Source organism: Maniola hyperantus, chromosome 14 (genome assembly GCF_902806685.2).
Source record: "Maniola hyperantus chromosome 14, iAphHyp1.2, whole genome shotgun sequence".
In the NCBI taxonomy this organism is placed as follows: Eukaryota; Metazoa; Arthropoda; class Insecta; order Lepidoptera; family Nymphalidae; genus Maniola; species Maniola hyperantus.
The window spans coordinates 13,966,022-13,985,174 of record NC_048549.1 but is presented as its reverse complement, the minus strand read 5'-3'; the positions used below and the strand labels follow the sequence as shown (position 1 = coordinate 13,985,174).

The following is a 19,153-nucleotide window of genomic DNA, read 5'->3' as shown; positions in this document are numbered from 1 at the left end:
TAAATATTTATAATAAAAAGGAAAAGGTGACTGACCATTGACTGATCTATCAACGCTCAAACTACTAGATGGATCGGACTGGGTCTGGCTGGACACACTGATGATAACTATTATGACGTTGACATCCGCTAAGAAAAGATTTTTGAAAATTCAATCTCTAAGTGGATAAAATAAGGATTTGAAAGGAGATGGACGAAAAATTGTATGGATGCGTGCCCTAGAATGTACAGAGATATTATAATGTGCCATTTAATAGTGCCCCAAAATGTACAGAGTTGATATACGTGCCATTTAATAGTAAAAAATCTTCTATTAAAAGAAAAAAATCGCATGTTGTTTTGCAATCGTAGCATTAAGTTTGTGATTGGCATACTTCCATCCAGGGCCGTAAAGTAAAAAAAAATCGGCCAAGTGCAAGTCAGGCTCGCGCAATGAGGGTTCCGTACTACAGTCTTATTTTTTCGACATTTTGCACGATAATTCGAAAAACTATGATGCTGTGACGAGGCAGTCACAAGCCGAGCTTCGGGAAGGGTCCATGATGAGTCATCGGTGGCCTACGTGACGAGCGACGTGTCCGCCGGGCGCGTCGTGGTGGTCTGACGTACCCCAGCTTCACTGGGGTCCGTCAGACCGTTCCGCACCCTCGCTCCCCCCTCGCGTACCCCGTCCGCGTCTACGAGGAGGGTTCCCTCAGGACTCTGCCCCGGGTTCGGGACGTCCCGAACTTAGCGACTAAGACAAGTGTGTAGTTGTAGTGGTCTAGACATTAAGGATATTGTGTTGATTGTAATAAACGCCCGAGGGCGTGTGTGTCGTGTGTTCATTGCTGTTTGATTTAATCTCCCACAACCCGGTTAGGAAGATCTTCCTTCTTTGATGAATGATCCTTCTTTCCACGCACGTGCAAACTGTGGAACCAACTCCCATCGGCGGTGTTCCCACTAGATTATAACATGGGGTTATTCAAGGGGCGGACCAACAAATTCCTAAAAGGCCGGCAACGCATCGGCGGCTCCTCTGGTGCTGCAAATGTTCATGGGCGGCGGTAATCACTTAACATCAGGTGACCCGCCTGCTCGCTTGCTCGCTATATCTATTAAAAAAAAAAAAAAAAAAAAAAAGATCTAACGGGACGGAGGTTCGAGCCCTTCTCCCTCATGTACCTAGTGGGGCTAGATCCAGCCCGCTACGTTACAATGCATGAAAATAAATAAAAATCTGTTTTAGAATGTACAGGTGAAGACCTTTGATATGATACCCCACTTGATATAGTCGCTCACTTCGAAAGTTGAAAATACTAATTATTAGTTCATGACCACAATTTAATTTTTTTTGTGTGATCTAACCCTAAATTCACGGTATTCAAAATTCATTGTTTATCTGAATTGATTATAATACCTTCGTATTTGTTCAGCCTGGGGCAAATTTTGTCCATCTCGTTTCTATAATCCACACAGACGAAGTCGCGGGCATAAGCTAGTCGTAACTAGCTTAAATGCCCGCGCGTATCTTGTTGTACGTAGGTATAAAGGAACTATCAAATTTTTTAGTTTCACTTTAGCGGTTTAGGCTGTGCGTTGATAGATCAGTCAGTTAATCAGGACAAGTGGTTTTGTATGTATAGATTAGGTACTCTGTATTCGTGTATCCTGCAGTAAAGTATGTCTGTCTGATGAAGACATAGGTCACCGGTTCATCAGAGGTAACTTTTAATGACTTATTCATGATTGTGGTTTGACGGATCGACTCGTGAGTGAGTCTGCACGCGCGCCTGAATACCTGATACACTAGATTGAGATGCACAGAAATGATGCAGGTTTAATTGTTATGACTACCTAATCTATCTATCTTCTATCTTCTATCTAAATATATAAAATGAAAAGGTGACTGACTGACTGACTGACTGATCTATCAACGCACAGCTCAAACTACTGGACGGATCGGGCTGAAATTTGGAATGCAGATAGCTATTATGACGTAGGGACCCGCTAAGAAAGGATTTTTGAAAATTCAACCCCTAAGGGGGTGAAATAGCGGTTTGAAATTTGTGTAGTCCACGCGAACGAAGTCGCGAGCATAAGCTAGTGTTATATAAAACGACTAGCTTATGCTCGCGACTTCGAAAGTACTAATTACTAGTTTATGACCACAATTTTTTTTTGTGTGATGTGACCACAAATTCACGGTTTTCAGATTTTTCCCCGAATGTCAGCTATGAGACCTACCTACCTGCCAAATTTCATGATTCTGGGTCAACGGGAAGTACCCTGTACGTTTCTTGACAGACCGACAGACAACAAAGTGATCCTACTAGGGTTCCGTTTTTCCTTTTGAGGTACGGAACCCTAAAAACTAATTCAGTTCGAAAACCACCGAACACATTACGAACTTTCCACGATCCATTGGTTGGAAATTCGCAACGAAACTTGGAAAGAGTACAGTTAATTTGGGTATGATACTTGGATATTTGTGAAATCTTCTTTTCATTATAAAACATGTCTTTGCCGAAATCCTTAATTAGTGAGTGATGACAACAGTTAGTCAGTTCATAATCCCCGCACAGGGTCGCAGGAGTTTGCGAAGTGAGGTCTAATTTACATAATAAAAAAAAACCGACTAAGTGCGAGTCAGGCTCGCGCATCGAGGGTTGCGTACTACAGTCGTATTTTTTCGACATTTTGCACAATAACTCAAAAACTATGATGCATAAAAATAAATAAAAATCTGTTTTAGAATGCACAGGTGAAGACCTTTCATAATATGATACCCCACTTGATGTAGTTATCTTACTTCGAAAATTGAAAATACTAATTTTTAGTTCATGACCACAATTTAATTTTTTGTGTGTGATGTAACCACAAATTCACGGTTTTCAGATTTTTCCCCTACCTGCCAAATTTCATGATTCTAGGTCGACGGGAAGCACCCTGTAGGTTTCTTGACAGACCGACAGACAGACAACAAAGGATCCTATAAGGGTTCCGTTTTTCCTTTTGAAGTGCGGAACCCTAAAAATGAAAAAAATTACATATCGTTGTCGTTTGTAGTCGTTACTCACACCTCTACAGTGAAACAATATCATTAGTATTAGTGTAGAAACTAATGCCAATTTATGTGAGTTTTGTCCAAAAAAGCTTAAGGCTTGAGACACACAAAACGCGCGGCGACGGCAACTCTAGACCTCCTTGTTTCTCTTGGTTTGGTATACAGTACGCTGCAGAAAATAATTTACAACGACCTTTATAATGACATTTCGGCTCTGTAGAACGTTGTCTCAGTCACTCATACCTATATGACGTTTAATCTTTCTCAACGACAGAGACAATGCTCTGCAAATCCGCTATCTCCTTCTAAAGGTTGATGTTCATTATTGCCACGTGCTGTACCTACTTTAGCTTTCCTTAGAAACCTTCTTAGAAAAACGCTTAAGCGATGCGATTGGCTCGGCGCTTTAGACCTTTTTTTTTAAAATTCTTATATGCATGATATTCTGCTATGGTTGTCTGTTATGTACTCAAGAAGGTACCCCCGGGAATCACGCCAATTCAGCCCAAATAAGGCCCGTTATCCACCTAAGTGGAGTGGAGAGGGAATGTGTACAGTAAACCAATCCGATTTTGAAAAAATGACGTGATAATCTTTTTACGTCATCTATTTGGAATCTGATTGTTCGATTGAACGCATCTCGTCTCCTTTCCGCATAGGTGGATACCGCGCTTAACCAAGAGGTTCGTGGGGGCCATGGGAGGTGGTGGTTATTCTCAGACGGTTTCCGACGCGCAACACGCTTTACGTCTGGCCAAGCCTTTATATGTGACCTCAGGCAGCTTAATCTATAGATACATGTTAATACCTAATTGTTGTTGTCATTTTGAAGGCCGGTTCAAGTTATAATGACAACTTATTTGAGAAAAACTGGTGTCTGGTTTTGTTCTTGAGTTCTTCATTATCATTTGGTCAACAACATTTTGGCCAGCCCGGCTTCGTTCGGATCGAAATTCTGAAAATCCTTTCTTTGTCGGAGCTTATTATTTTATAATTACTGAGAAATAATTTATTTTTTATATAGGCAAATACTTAATTAGTTATGTTAAGTAGTAAAATTAATTCAATGTTGAAACTTTAATAACAATTCTAGAAATACTTGAGAAAATTGGAAATCAAGGACACGACAGTCTAAAAACAGATTGTAAGTAAAGTTTTCAGAGTTCATGTATGTATGTGAGTTCTTTTATTCCACCAACTTCTAAATGCCTGAACAGCTGGATCTCGAATGAAACTGACAAATTTTGTGAAAAAATAAATATGGCGGCTGTACGGCGCCATATTGAAACGTGAAAAATTGTAGTTCGATTCTCGTTCGATTTTTGGCCTGGCAGTCGTGTTATAAATTCAGTGGGTTTTTCATTTTATAAAAATAAGTGTTACCAGAATGAGGAGGTAGAGAATAAATTAAAGTAATATGTCGATAATATTTTTAATACAATAGAACCCATAGAGTCCCAACATAAAAAGTGTTGATATCACTAACACGATAGCATCTAAAGAGTTAAGCAGGCATTTACAATCTATAAAATAAACAATTTGAACTTAAGAATGTCTAACGGCGGAATATTTTAATTCTAATATCGCAATATTTACATAAAGTAACAATATGTAGGGAAATTGTAGCACAAACAAACATACCAAGTGCGAGACGAACTCCGCTCTTTTAGGGTTCCGTACGTAATTATGTTTTGGTCACAGCTTAACAAACTAGGTATTAAATTTATGAATCGGTGTCTTCAGTATTTGTTGTTTAAATACAGTATATATGGTACATAATATACCTAAATTTCATATTCCTAATTAGTTTAGTTTTTTAGATAGACCCCGTCACCAACATGGTTTAAAACGCAAGCGTGTTTATTCATGTAAGTTCATTCCCACTCGCTCCGACTTTCCGAAATATACCTGTACGGGAGCGGTGTGCAGGCTCGACCGTACCAAAGGGGAGATCTCCCACCGAGCGGTTGGTTGTGCTCGGTAGCGCCAGCCGGGCCGACGGTTATGTCTTGAAACTTCTATAAATAGTCCAGATTGCAGAAAACTCCGTTAGTGCGATTACTATCGGCGGTACATTTGTTCGGGATACGTCATCGATTAAACAGCGCCATCTAGTTTCTATTGTGGTAACCGCCACATCCCCATGGCAATAACTAATAGTGTCGACTTTGTTGCAATCAACATATCGTCCAATCTCAACTTTGGGCAGTGCATCGAGTCTAAAACAAATACTGCTGGCCAGAAACTTGGTATCCTCAACAAAGTCAAACGGTACCTACTTCACGCCGGAACAGCTTCTTACCCTGTACCAAGCACAAATTAGATCGTGCATAGAGTAGGTACTATGCATAGAGTATGTATGGGATGGCTCTGCCAACTATCCTGGAAGAAAAAGGGGAAGGCCTTTTATCAAACAAAAAAAAAACAAAAAAAATAATTTAGAGGTAGGCTTATTTATTTCTTTATTTTCTGTTAAGTTCAACTATTAGCTTGATGCATTGGATTCGGTGGACCGTCGCGCTTGAAGGCTCATTGGTATTCTACAGGTTATATTTCGGGGAGTATGCCAAAGAACTTTTCAACCTGGTTCCTCCTTCACCCTTCTGCTATCGTACATCAAGGCATCATCGCCAAGGTACGTAGTCGAAATTCCACGGATACGTACGAAGCGATTTGTCTCCTCGAACGGCTAAGATTTAGAACACCCTTCCAGCATCAGTTTTCCCCTCCAATCCCCTCCCCTACTCTATCCCACACATTTTGTTTCTCAGAAAATAAGGAAAGTCTGGCGGCAGTGGCAAAAGCCCCAATAGCTCAACCGGTAAAGGAGTGGACTGAAAACCGAAAGGTCGACGGTTCAAACCCCGCCCGTTGCACTATTGTCGTACCTACTCCTAGCACAAGCCGACGCTTAGTTGGAGAGGAAAGGGGAATATTAGTCACTAGCTTATGCTCGCGACTTCGTCCGCGTGGACTACACAAATTTCAACCCCCTATTTCACCTCCTTAGGGGTTGAATTTTCAAAAATCCTTTCTTAGCGGATGCCTACGTCATAATATCTATCTGCATGCCAAATTTCATCCCCATCCGTCTAGTAGTTTGAGCTGTACGTTGATAGATCAGTCAGTCAGTCACATTTTCCTTTTATATAATATTTAGATTTAACATGGCATATTCTATTAAAAAAAATGGGATCTTGCCCTATTTTTTATTTTATTTTATTCATTATAGGCAAACGCTTGACCACATTACCTTAACCTGTACAATTAACTTAATCTGTACAATTTACATTTTTAATGAACTACCTACAATTCTGGTGACAGCTCATTAATTTGTTTGAACATGTCACAGATTACTCTTCCTTTAACAAGGTTACAAATGTAAAGCTAATTTTAAAGTAAATGTGATTTATAAAAATTAAATGCAGTTCGTTAATAATATGGGTTTCGCTCTAATAGATGTACATTTTACTGATAAAGGTGACAGAAAGTGATATTGCATTTAGTATAAAAATCACATACTAAAGATTCAGGTACTACTAGCTTATGCCCGCGACTTCGTCCGCGTGGACTACACAAATTTCAAACCCCTATTTCATCCCATTAGGGGTTGAATTTTCAATGATAGATCAGTCAGTCTGTCCGATTTTCCTTTAATATATTTAGACTAGTACATGTTTTACCTACAATTTACAGTCAAAGAATTCATGGAACGCATACGAAGGTAAAAGTCAGAGGCTTAGACGAAACTTTGTAGCATATTTACTGTTCCCCGTCAATACAAGACCTTTACCCTGAAGCTACGCATAATAGACCACCTTACCATACAACTTAGTTTATGGGATCATAAAATAAATTCTATTTCACCGTAACTCATGAAAATCTTCGACGAGGCGCGCAAAACGACTCATTGAAGAGAAAAGAGATATATCTCTTCGCTCACTGAACTGTATCTTTCATTTTTTTCTATACTAGAGTCTGACCAACGAAAGTAGAGACTAGTAAAGCGCGATAAATTCAAAAAATAACAGTTTGGCAGCCCCAAAATTAGTATATGTACCGCAAATTGCTAATGCGTATGGCCGCCATTTTAGTGACGGCAGTTGCCGTTGACAAAATTGTCGGTAGAGTACGCGTATCGTGTTTTGAATAGTTGCAAATTCACACATTTTGTTTCGTTTTATTAGTTTGTTGTTGTTGTTAAGTTTTTGTTAATTTTTTTTATTTATTGTTTCCTTTTTGGGTAAAATATGAGTAGGAAAAGGTTATAAATAAAAATTAATAGCCATCCCGTGAGATTATTTTTAAAGTACCTGGACAATTGTTTTGCAAAAGACAATATTCAATAATATTACTTCAGAATATCACTCAATCGCTTAAAAATGCATCTGACACCAGTCAAGACGTGGTTGTTTCGAAGCAAATTTTAATGGAAATGTTACAACTATGTATTTCAAAATAAAACCAAGGTCACAGAGCGTGTACTGAGTGCCACAGGGGTAGCTAAAAATACTGTAAAAAAATTAAGGCGTGAAAAGGAATTAATATCCATCGCCAGTGGTAGTAAAATAAAATTTTATTTGTTCACTCTTTATTTTTAAACTGGTCCACTGACCAAATCAGGTCATAGTAAAATCAAAAACTGACAGCAAAAGTTCGGAGCACCAAAAGACACGAGGTTCGCACCAAACGTGCCCTATGGCGAATCTGCGACCACTGGCACGCGGTTTCTTACTACCCTATTAGTTCGTCTCCTTGACCAGGGTTTAGTGAGTGATTCAGTGAGCCAACTGTTTGCTGTGAACATGATGTAATGAAGTTCATACTTATCTTTCATTCGCGCACAACTCAAGCTAATCGGCATTGAAAATTTGAACAAATTCGCCTGCGCTCTCCATGATCTATGCGCGTTGTCACAGTATATCAGCGCCCCGCTGCGCGCGCGCCGCGCACACTCGTTATTTTTAAAACATAGCACACTTTATATGGGAATATTGTTGCAAAAAAATGATCTATAGGCTATGAAAATTTCACATGTGCTAATTTAATGGCGCCGGTAGTTATATATATAAGTTTTTTTTCAGTTATACTAATCAGCAATATTTTGAAATCCATACCTAATAATAATAAATTCTAAAGTGCTATCTGCTATCTATCTGTCAGCTAGATTTTCACGGCCAAACGTTTAACCGATTTTGATGAAACTAGGTAGGCACAGAGATAGCTTCCAACCCGGGGACGTGCTCGTATATAGGGGAGGTACTTTTTGTCTCGGAAAATCAATAGACATTGCTACTTATCTAATTTCATGATTCTAGGTCAACGGAAAGTAGGTTTTGGTACCCTTGTTGGGTCTTGACAGACAGACAGACAAACAGACAGGTAGACAGACAGGCAGACAAACAGGCAGATAACGAAGTGATCCTATAAGGGTTCTTTTTTTCTCTGGAGATATAGTAAGAGTAAGAGAAGGGGGTAAGGGGAGAATTACCCTCCTGAGGGAGGAAGGGGAGAAGGGTAGGGGGTAATCTACTACACACTACAACATAACCCTAAAAAACCATGGCAGTTTCAAAGGGAATGCGGGGATTGCGCGTCGCCGTCACCTCTATATTATATATTGTATAATCCACTATAGACTATAGATTCTGCAAAATCCTGGGCTCCATTATTATATATTCCAAAAAGGTTTTTTTTAAATATAAAAATATTAGCCATGCTAATCATGAATAATATTCCCGTTTCCCCTCCAACTAAGCGTTGTGCTAGGAATAGGTACGACAATAGTGCAACGGGTGGGATATGAACTGCCCGACCTTTCGGTTTTCAGTCCGCGCCTTTACCGTTGAGCTATTGAGGCTCTTATATAAGACTAGCTTATGCTCGCGACTTCGTCCGCGTGGACTACAAAATTTCAAACCCCTATTTAACCCCCTTAGGAGTTGAATTTTCAAAAATCCTTTCTTAGCGGATGCCTACGCCATAATAGCTATCTGCAAATTTCAGCCCGATCCGTCCAGTAGTTTGAGCTGTGCGTTGATAGATCAGTCAGTCAGTCAGTCAGTCAGTCAGTCCAGTCAGTCACCTTCTCCTTTTATATATATAGATATAGATTATGCAAACTTTTAATTAAAACTGTGTGTTTTGAGGAAGGTTTCGAACAAGTCATAACATCGCCAGGCTGGGTGCAGTACAGTCACATGTGAACGGCGCTCCTTGACCCGAGACACGAGCATCTTCTACCAACGACATACACTCACTGGAAGTGCCTCTTTGTATCACTTTATGGCACAGACACGAAGTGATACTAATTAAGTTGGTCACCACTTTCTGATTGATAGAAAGTTCTGTACGGATTTCGTTCATAATTTCCTGATTTATTTTAAACTAGCTGATGCCCGCAACTTCGTACGCGTAGATTTAAGATTTTTAAAATCCCGTAAGAATTATTTGATTTTTCGGGATAAAAAGTAGCCTATGTCACTCTCCAGGTCTTAAACTATACCCATGCAAAAAATCACGTCGATCCGTTGCTCCGTTGTGACGTGATTTAAGGACAAACCAACAAACCAATAAACCAACAAACACACTTTCGCATTTAAAATAGGGTTAGTGATAATAGGGGTAGTGATACCTACTTAACTACAATGTGGCTAATCCGTTGTACACAATCTCTAAACTAAACTAAAATGACACGTCTAAATCTATTGCTATCCCTTTTATAATGTGTATCTTTTGTGCTTGCGCAAAAAAGATAGCACTAAATTTAGACCTGTTAATTTATTTAGTTTATAGATAAATAAATAAATAAAATATTATTTTTTCAATTAAACATTAACAAGTATTTTTGAATCGTCAACAGCATGTACCACTGGTTCGGAATGCCTTTCCTACCGAGAAGAACCAGCAAAAAGAGATTGTGTACAAGAAACCCTGCTGTAATGTTAGTTTTAGTTTACGCAAAAAATGAAACACGTGTCGAATATTTAGTATTTTTTGGTTAAAATATTATAACACATTGTAAAAATGATTGCAATCGATTCTGTTACTGATTCTAAGCAAACTGCTTTCAGGTTATACTAAAACTAACGTTGTATATATGTGTACCTAATATTTCTTTACTTTGCCGGATAATAGAGTGATGGATAAAAACCGGATTTGATTTTTGTCATACATATTTTATCATTTAAAAAAGTTACATTTTGAATATTTCACTACATCCAGTGAACAGATCCAGTTATTCTGTATCAGTGTTTTCAAGTATATCGCAAGTGTGTACTTGTGTAACAGTAGTAAAGCCAGCTCACAATAACCGCCGTGTTATAGGTCATTTCGTACTGAATACCTAATTAGGGACCACCTCATTTCGCTTCGGAGCTTTCAAAATATTACGATTAGATAGATAGGTAGGTAGGTACAGGTACCTCGAAGCGGGCTTCGAAAATTATCATCTGTTTTTAACCGACTTCAAAAAAGTTCTCAATTCGTCGGATAGCTTATGCTCGCGACTTCATCCGCGTGGACTACACAACTTTCAAACCCCTATTTCACCACCTTAGGGGTTAAATTATCAAAAATCCTTCTTCTTAGCGGATGCCTACGTCATAATAGCTATCTGCATGCCAAATTTCAGCCCGATCCGTCCAGTACTTTGAGCTGTGCGTCGATAGATCAGTCAGTCAGTCAGTCAGTCACCTTTTCCATTTATATATTTAGATGAATGTTCCCGATTACTCGAAGACGCCTGGACTAATTTTGAAAATACTTTTTTGTTTGAGAGGGTATACTTACAAGGTGGTCCCAGTGCGATAGCTTAGTAAACCAGACATATTAACACATATTTTAATACATGGGACCACTAAAAATTGTGAAATACTTAATTTTATTACAAATAAAATAACTACTGACTTCAATACCTAACCGTGTTTGTACACTAAAAATTAAAAAATAATTTAGTTTACAAGATAATTTAGTATGCAAGAGTTAATATGAGTATAATATTTTTTGGGGTCGGTGCCAATGAGGTGCCATTGTGGAATCTCAAAGAAATATGAAGATGAAAATATAGACGATTCGCGCAGCTAATAAGCTAATTGGCACCGACTCAAAAAATATTAATATAGAACTATGTTAACTCTTGTATACATAATATATTCAGTAATAAACTAAAATATTAGGTCCTATTGAAATCTGTTTTTATTTTTTTTGTAATTTTTTATCTATATTCAGTCCATTTGTAATCTAAGATTTATTTCTTAGCAACACTATTTATAATAATAAAAGTCTACAATTTTTGAAAATAACAACCATATAACAACGTTGTTCGGTAATTTGTTTACATAAATAGTAACAATAATATATATCTATGTATAATCACCTTTTCCTTTTGTATCTAAATATATATTAACTGACTGACTGCCTGATCTATCAACGCACAGCTCAACCATCATATTGCACCTCTCCCTTACAAAAACAATGTAAAGCAAAATAAATCGTTTGCAATTATCAATTTATCGGCTGTCGGGATGCCTTACGAAAATATATGAGAGTCAAAAGATCATTGTGTTTCAATTATTGCTAAATACGATTTCATGATTTAGTGCCTCAGTGGTAATTACAAGGCGCGACCTGGTTATGCCTCTTAATTAGTGATGTTCCGGATATCCGTATCCGCGGATATCCGCGGGAGAAAAAATCCGTATCCGTATCCGTTACTTTTTTGGCGGATCTTTTACGGATCTTTCTTTGTCACAATCTTAATATTATAACAATATAATTGCACTACTCTTCTTTATAACTCTTTTTAACTCATACAACAAACACAAACGTTATCTATGGTGCCCCGTGCCCAGTGTCACACTAAACTATGAACGAACGAAGCAAAAGAAAGACTCACACAATGCATACCTACACGAAACATATCCTGTCGCGCAAAGCGTCAAGTGGCGTCAACTATCGTTTTAAGGAGATGGGTACCAACACTGATTGAGTAAGAAAGTTAAGATCCGTATCCGTATCCGCAGATCTTGACGTCAATGATCCGTATCCGTATCTGCGGATCCACATTTTTAATGATCCGGCACATCACTACACTTAATATCAAAATATAACATCTTACATAGCTAAGCCTTACCGCCAAGGACTCAGGCTTTTCCATCAGGGATGCCGAGTTGTCACACCCCATCCGAAAAATCCTGATACCTTTTTAAAGTTCCTTACTCGAAGGGTGCCCACAGTACCCTATTACTAAGCCTCCACTATCCAACCGTCCGTCCGTCTTTCTACAGCGGGCTGTACCTATGTATTTCATGAACAATATAGGTAGACAGCTGGAATTGCCGCTATAGCAACAAATAATAAGAAATGCTACGAAAAGTAAAAAAATTAAAAAGTGTTACTTCTTGTACTATGTTACGGAATCCTGCATGTGCGAACCCGACTCGCACTTGACCTTTTTTTTGAAAACTAAATTGGCATGCGCTTGACTGCTATCATGATCACATTATATAGTAAGTGAAGATGCAGGCCAAAGAAATAAAATATTCTCTTCTTATAAATCTTATCTGTAATATGTCGTTATTTGTCGAAAATTGTTTGCTTTTTTTGACTATCTACAACGTCGCTAAGTAACTTATCGACAGATTACACGACATATTGAATAAATATTATTTTCAGCCGTACTATTATATATTCTGTGGTTAAGACTACATCATTTCACTCTGTCATCACTAGATAAGATCGCGGCCAATATCTACGTAACTTGTCATTAAAACAAAAGTCGCAATATCTACACTATAATGCCAAATGTCCACTAGCAAGTTTTCATGCTGAAAACCTTTGCTCATGCGCTGAAATTAGCTCTGGAAAGTCATTTGCACGCCATTTAAACTGTGTTCTTGCAAGAAATTGCATTTCTACTTGCACAACTTGACATGACAACGACAGCTAACTTCCAGCACCTCGCTTGCGGGAAACCTGCATCAATCATTATTACAATCTCAATTGTTCTGATTGGCTGAATTTGTGCAATTCTTGTTGCAACAATGCATTCTAGCCAATAGTGAGCGAGCGTCAACCGATCAGAGGTGATTGCGATCGTGACATTGTAGCTGTCATTCTCGCACGACGACGCTCGCACACTATTGGCTACAATGCATTGTTGCAACAAGAATCGCACGAAATCAGCCAATCAGAACAATTGAGATTGTAATAATGATTGATGCAGGTTTTAGGAAATCGATATAAATGACAAGATATGGTCAAGCGAACAAAATTTCTCACGGTTTAGGAACCAAATAAATCAGCGCCACCTCTTAGATACTAATGAACGACCCGTTTGAAATCCAGACGTCACTGACGGTTGCATTGGTGCTATAGCACCAAGGAGTCGGTGCCATTTTGTTTGTTCAATAACCCTGTCCCTACGATACGAAGCAATTTGTATAAGTCAATGCCTGCTGCAAGAAAACTTGCCAATGGATGCTTGGCCATGTTGTAATTCTGGAGCCTCAATCTTATGTCTTTTGACCCTGTTTGGCCTCGGTTGTTAAAACACTTGTACCTAAGTGATAACAGATTGTAATCTTTAATGAAGTTTCTCTTAAACGAATAAATGTGTTTGTACAATAAAGCTCGTCTGTCAATATGTTACACGCACGCCTGTCTGTCTGCTGCAATAGAAACAGCATTGTGAAATTTATTCCACGTATGAAGCTATGTCCGTAATAAAAGAGTGTGAAAATTAACACTTCATAGTTAAAAGCTCTGGCGAAAGGAGCTTTATAATGATATTTTAAGATATGACTCACTGTATTATCTGCAATTAGGTTGCCCATTCATATAACTTAATCCAAACCAAGGGATGATTCGATCCTGATCGATGAAACTGTTTTTGACGACCTCCCTGGCGTAGTGGCAAGCGCTGTAGTCTTATTAGTGGGAGGTTCCGGGTTCGATTCCCGGCAGGGGTTTGGAATTTTATAATTTCTAATTTTCTGGTATGGTCTGGTGGGAGGTTTCGGCCGTGGCTAGTTATCACCCTACCGGCAAAGCCGTGCCGCCAAGCGATTTAGTGTTCCGGTGCGATGCCGTCTAGAAACCAAAGAGGTGTAAGTTTAATAAAAAACTGCCATATCCCTTTCAGGTTATCCCATCTTAGACTGCATCATCACTTACCACCAGGTGAGATTGCAGTCAAGGGTTAACTTGTAAATAAATTAAAAAAAAGAAACAAATTTAAACGTCCAGCATGTACCTTGATATCGGTCTCGTCCCAAGTCTTGCTTTTACATCTATCTACTTTTTATATATAAAAAAAGCTTATACTCGCGACTTCATAAATATCAACCCCCTATTTTACCCCCTTAGGGGTTGCATTTTCGATTTTTTTTTCTTAGCGGATGCCTACTCCATAATAGCTATCTGCATGCCAAATTTCAGCCCAATCCGTCCAGTATATATCCGTCCAGTATTTTACACTCTATTACATCTTTTGACAGACAGACAGACAGACAGACAACAAAGTGATCCTATAAGGGTTCCTTATTTCCTTAACCCTAAAAATGCACGCGGAAGTCATGAAGTCAAGAAGTAAAGTCATGGGTATCATATAGTTACATTATATTTTCATGCGAATAACAGGAAATACCCGAAAGATATCTAGCCCCTGAGACTCAGAACGCCTTACTTTGCAATCCATACGATCTCCTTCAAAGGCATCGTGATACACGAAGGTAGCAAGTTCAATCCAGGTCGCGGCTGATTTGAATTGCCAATGGCGAGAGCTTCGCGGCTGCGCGCCCGACGTGTCGATTATGCCAATTGCATTGCACTTACACTAAACTATTCCACAACCCTCCTCATTACACTATCATCATCATCATCATCATCATCATCATCATCATCATCATCATCAACCAATAGACGTCCACTGCTGGACATAGGTCTCTTGTAGGGACTTCCACACGCCACGGTCTTGCGCCGCCTGGATCCAGCGGCTCCCTGCGACTCGTCTGATGTCGTCCGTCCACCTAGTGGGGGGTCTTCCAACGCTGCGTCTTCCAGTGCGAGGTCGCCATTCCAGCACCTTGGGACCCCAACGTCTATCGGTTGTACGAACTATGTGCCCTGCCCATTGCCACTTCAGCTTCGCAACCCGTTGAGCTATGTCGGTTACTCTAGTTCTCCTACGGATCTCCTCATTTATGATTTGATCACGTAGAGAAACTCCGCACATAGCTCTGTCCATCGCCCGCTGAGTGACTCTGAGCTTTCTTATGAGGCCCATAGTTAGCGACTATGTCTCGGATCCATATGTCATCACTGGCAACACGCACTGTTCGAAGACTTTGGTCTTCAAGCACTGAGGAATTTTGGACAAGAAGACATCTCGAAGCTTTCCTGAACGCTGCCCAACCGAGTTAGATTCGGCGGTTGACCTCTTTCTCGAAATTGGACCGACATTACACTATACTTAACTAAAAACCGGCCAAGTGCGAGTCAGACTCGCGTACCGAAGGTACCGTACTACAGTCGCATTTTTTGGTATTTTGCACGATAAATTGAAAACTATTATGCATAAAAATAAATAAAAATCTGTTTTAGAATTTACAGGTAAAACCCTTTCATATTCGTTTCTTACTTTGAAAGTTGAAAATACAATTTTTTTATTCATGAACCCTTTTTTTCGTGATGTAACCACAAATTCACGACTTTCGGATTTATTCCTTTTCTGGTGCTAAAAGAAACCTACAGGGTACTTCCCGTTTACCTAGAATCATGAAGTTTGGCAGGTAGGTAGGTCTTATAGCAGCCATTCACACATCACACAAAAAAATTGTGGCCATGAACTAAAAATTACTAAATAATAAAATTAATTTTCGAAGCAAGATAACTATATCAAGTGGGGTATCATATGAAAGGTCTTCACCTGTGCATTCTAAAACAGATTTTTATTTATTTTTATGTATCATGTATGTTTTTGGATTATCCTGCAAAATGTCGAAAAAATACGACTGTAGTACGGAACCCTCATTGCGCGAGCCTAACTCGCACTTGGCCGGTTTTTTTCAATAATAGCCATAAGCCACAATGGTACAGCCGAAAAGTTCTGTAACTAAGTATAGATAAGACTACCACCACAAACATATTAATATTTTAATATTATATTATTATTTTAAAAGGTATATGGTATGTAAATAAAACTATAGAATCGAGTGCGTGAATATTTTATTTTGTACGTCTTCCGTGGATATTGGAATGCAGTCATTTAAACCGTTTCATAAAAAAAACATGCTACCTACATTAACATTATATACAAAAAATATTTGTCACAAAATATTACAACTGAGTATGTCTTCGACTAAAATTTACTACAATGAGTACATAACGAGTAAAGAGTATAGTAAAAAATAGAATAGGTACATTTATATAACATCAATTGAGCAAATTCATAGGAATGTATAAGTTTCGAGTATAATTATGTAATTATTATTTTCTATTACTTTTTGTATACAAGGAATGTTTTCAATCAAAAATATATAAATTGAATTGAAATTCTGCAAAATTAAAATTACTTTACAACTAGTATAAATCGAAGAAGTTACAAATTTCACTAAGCACCCGATGTTAACGCATTGTTATAACCTTCAAACGTCAAACGACACTTCGATCAAAATTCTACTAAAATTGAATAAATTATATTAAAATAATACAAAAATATACGCAGTTATATTAGATACTTCCTCCGTTAAAACTGGATGCAAAAATTGGTCCATTTTGTTTATTTAATTAAAAACCAGCTAACTAACCTAAATCTTACAGTACAAATAATTTAGTATTTACACACAATTCGTACATCCTTCGACCGGGGTTTAAGTACCAATAATATTTCATTAACTAACTACTTAAGATACGTATTTGGATAGACTCTTTATTCAATCGATAACAATTCACAAAGCTGACTTCCCGAAGTCACTACGTCTTATTATAACCACCATCCGATTTACTGGCCTCCAACATGGTGTCGAAAAATTAAAGTCATAATTGCGCTGCAACAGCGTCTCTTTGAAATGGCATCAGACTTTGGTTGTCAGATCTAAAGGGTGAAGTTTGATCCTCTTTATTTGGGAGAAGGACAAATCTTCTTCATCACTGGCAGATGCCCGGTCACTCCCGGACTCAGGATCATCATTATCGGGAGCGATAACCTCGCTATCATCAGAACGCCGTCGCGCCGAACTCGATCTTCCATCAGACTTGACAGAGAGATCCATTGGATTCTCTTGCAGGGGAGATTCTGATGTTCTCCTTTCAGCCGGTGGAGTTGGTACGAATTCTGCTTCCGAGATCACATCTTCTTGCGGAGTTGGTTGTGTAGACCGTTGCTGCTTAAGAATCTCATCCAAAAAGAAACGCTTTGAAGAATCAGTATTGTTGTCATCGATTCTTACATCGTTGTTGTTTTCAGCTACTTGTCTAAGCGCTGCATGGTCCAATAAATGTCTAGAGTAAAGCGGGTGGAACCCTGGCGGGAAGAGTAAGTGATGATGATTCGGAGGGAATGGGCTAAAGTGAGGGGGGTGTAGAAACGGTGAGTGTGGAAAGTGGGGCAAGCCTAAAGGAAGAGGGAGGAAGGCATCTCTAGGCGGCGTCAAGGGTCTATCGGGAGGTCGACATTGATTGATCCGAGCCTTCTCATCTAGTTTAGGGGATGATTCGCTTCGATGAGAATCTGGGGATCCTGAGCAGGGGCCTTTGTAGTCGTCGAGGCCTAGTAGAGCCAGCTCTTCTTTAGTCCTCGGTCGCGCTAATCCGGGGAAGAGATGGGGTGGAAAAGGGGGTGCTAGATGAGGTGACTGCGGAACTCTGGGGGGTGACTGCGACTGAGCGGCTTGTTGCTGTTCTTGCAGCAGGCAGTGGATTTTAAACCAGTTGGATCGTCTTCCGTATCTGGAGCCAGATTTGGACATGCCGACCATCAGGCACTTGCGCAACCGGCACGCCTTGCATGCTGTGCGGTTCTTCTTGTTGATGACGCACTCCCCGTTGTTCTTGCACTCGGTGATGGAGTTGAGGTTGTTGTAGGAGCGCCCGAAGAACGACTGAAAAGAACGAAAACGGAAGGTTAGAGGGCAACGTAATAAACAAGTGATTTATAGAGATATTAATATTGTAATTTTCATGGGGTTTTAAGTGGTCTCCATAAGTGATAACATCATTAAAAGTGTACATCGTAAATTATGTATAAAATCACATTATCGCAAGCTTGTTGTAATGTAAGGCTGTATTTACACGGCCGGCTGGTTCCGACTCGAGTGCGTAGCGTCGAAAGTGAAACTGTTGCCTTATTGGCGTAGTGTTTACGGTCTAAGACGCTACTTCCGTTGGATATAGGCCACAGGTTCTGTTCCGGTCGGCTACATTCGTTTATGTACGGTTTCATTTTTCAACCTTGGATTTTTGCTTAACTCGTTATGTAAGTCGTTCCATTGTTTTGGCGTTTCGGGTTGATCAGAACTAAAAGGAAAATGTTTTTAGCAACTTCGCATTTGAAGGTCAAGGAATCCGTTTCGAAGTTCGATCGGACATCGATGATACTGTCATGTCAATGCCTTCATGTCTTATGGCTCAAGATCCCAGGGCCGTCAGATGTTACTTATCTTCTGATCAAATCAAATGATTTATTCAAAATCAGTACCCTTATTATCAGTACCCTTATTATAAATGCGAAAGTATGTTTGTTTGTTGGTTTATTGGTTTGTCCTTCAATCACGTCGCAATGGTGCAACGGATTGCCGTGATTTTTGTTTTTTTGGGTATAGATAAAGACCTGGAGAGTGACATTACTTTTTATCCCAGAAAATCAAAGAGTTCCCACGGGATTTTTAAAAAACTTAATTCCACGCGGACGAAGTCGTGGGCATCAGCTAGTAGGTATTAGGTAATAAATAAGACTTTTTGATTGTCAGTTGTTGGATTTGTAAGATATAGTGGTTATAATTTTTACGCGTACTTAAAACTAAAGCTACGAGGGTTTCAAACGCACCCAAGTCTGAGAAGAGCCCACAACAAACTCAGCCGGGTAAGTACACACTAATACTCTATC

At 39.1% G+C, this 19,153-nt stretch overlaps 2 protein-coding genes across 2 annotated transcripts in view; one reads left to right on the top strand and one right to left on the bottom strand.

Moving 5' to 3' along the window:
- The window catches only part of Bub3 (mitotic checkpoint protein Bub3), a 374,672-nt gene that overhangs the window by 74,838 nt on the left and 280,681 nt on the right, over positions 1–19,153 (top strand). The gene's annotated exons all lie outside the window — the stretch shown is intronic.
- LOC117988157 (knirps-related protein-like) overlaps positions 16,259–19,153 on the bottom strand; it is a 149,244-nt gene continuing 146,349 nt past the window's right edge. The window contains exon 3 of the mRNA XM_034975278.2: positions 16,259–18,149. Coding sequence (XP_034831169.1) covers positions 17,124–18,149 — 1,026 coding nt within the window. The 3' untranslated portion in view covers positions 16,259–17,123. The remainder of the gene's footprint in view (positions 18,150–19,153) is intronic.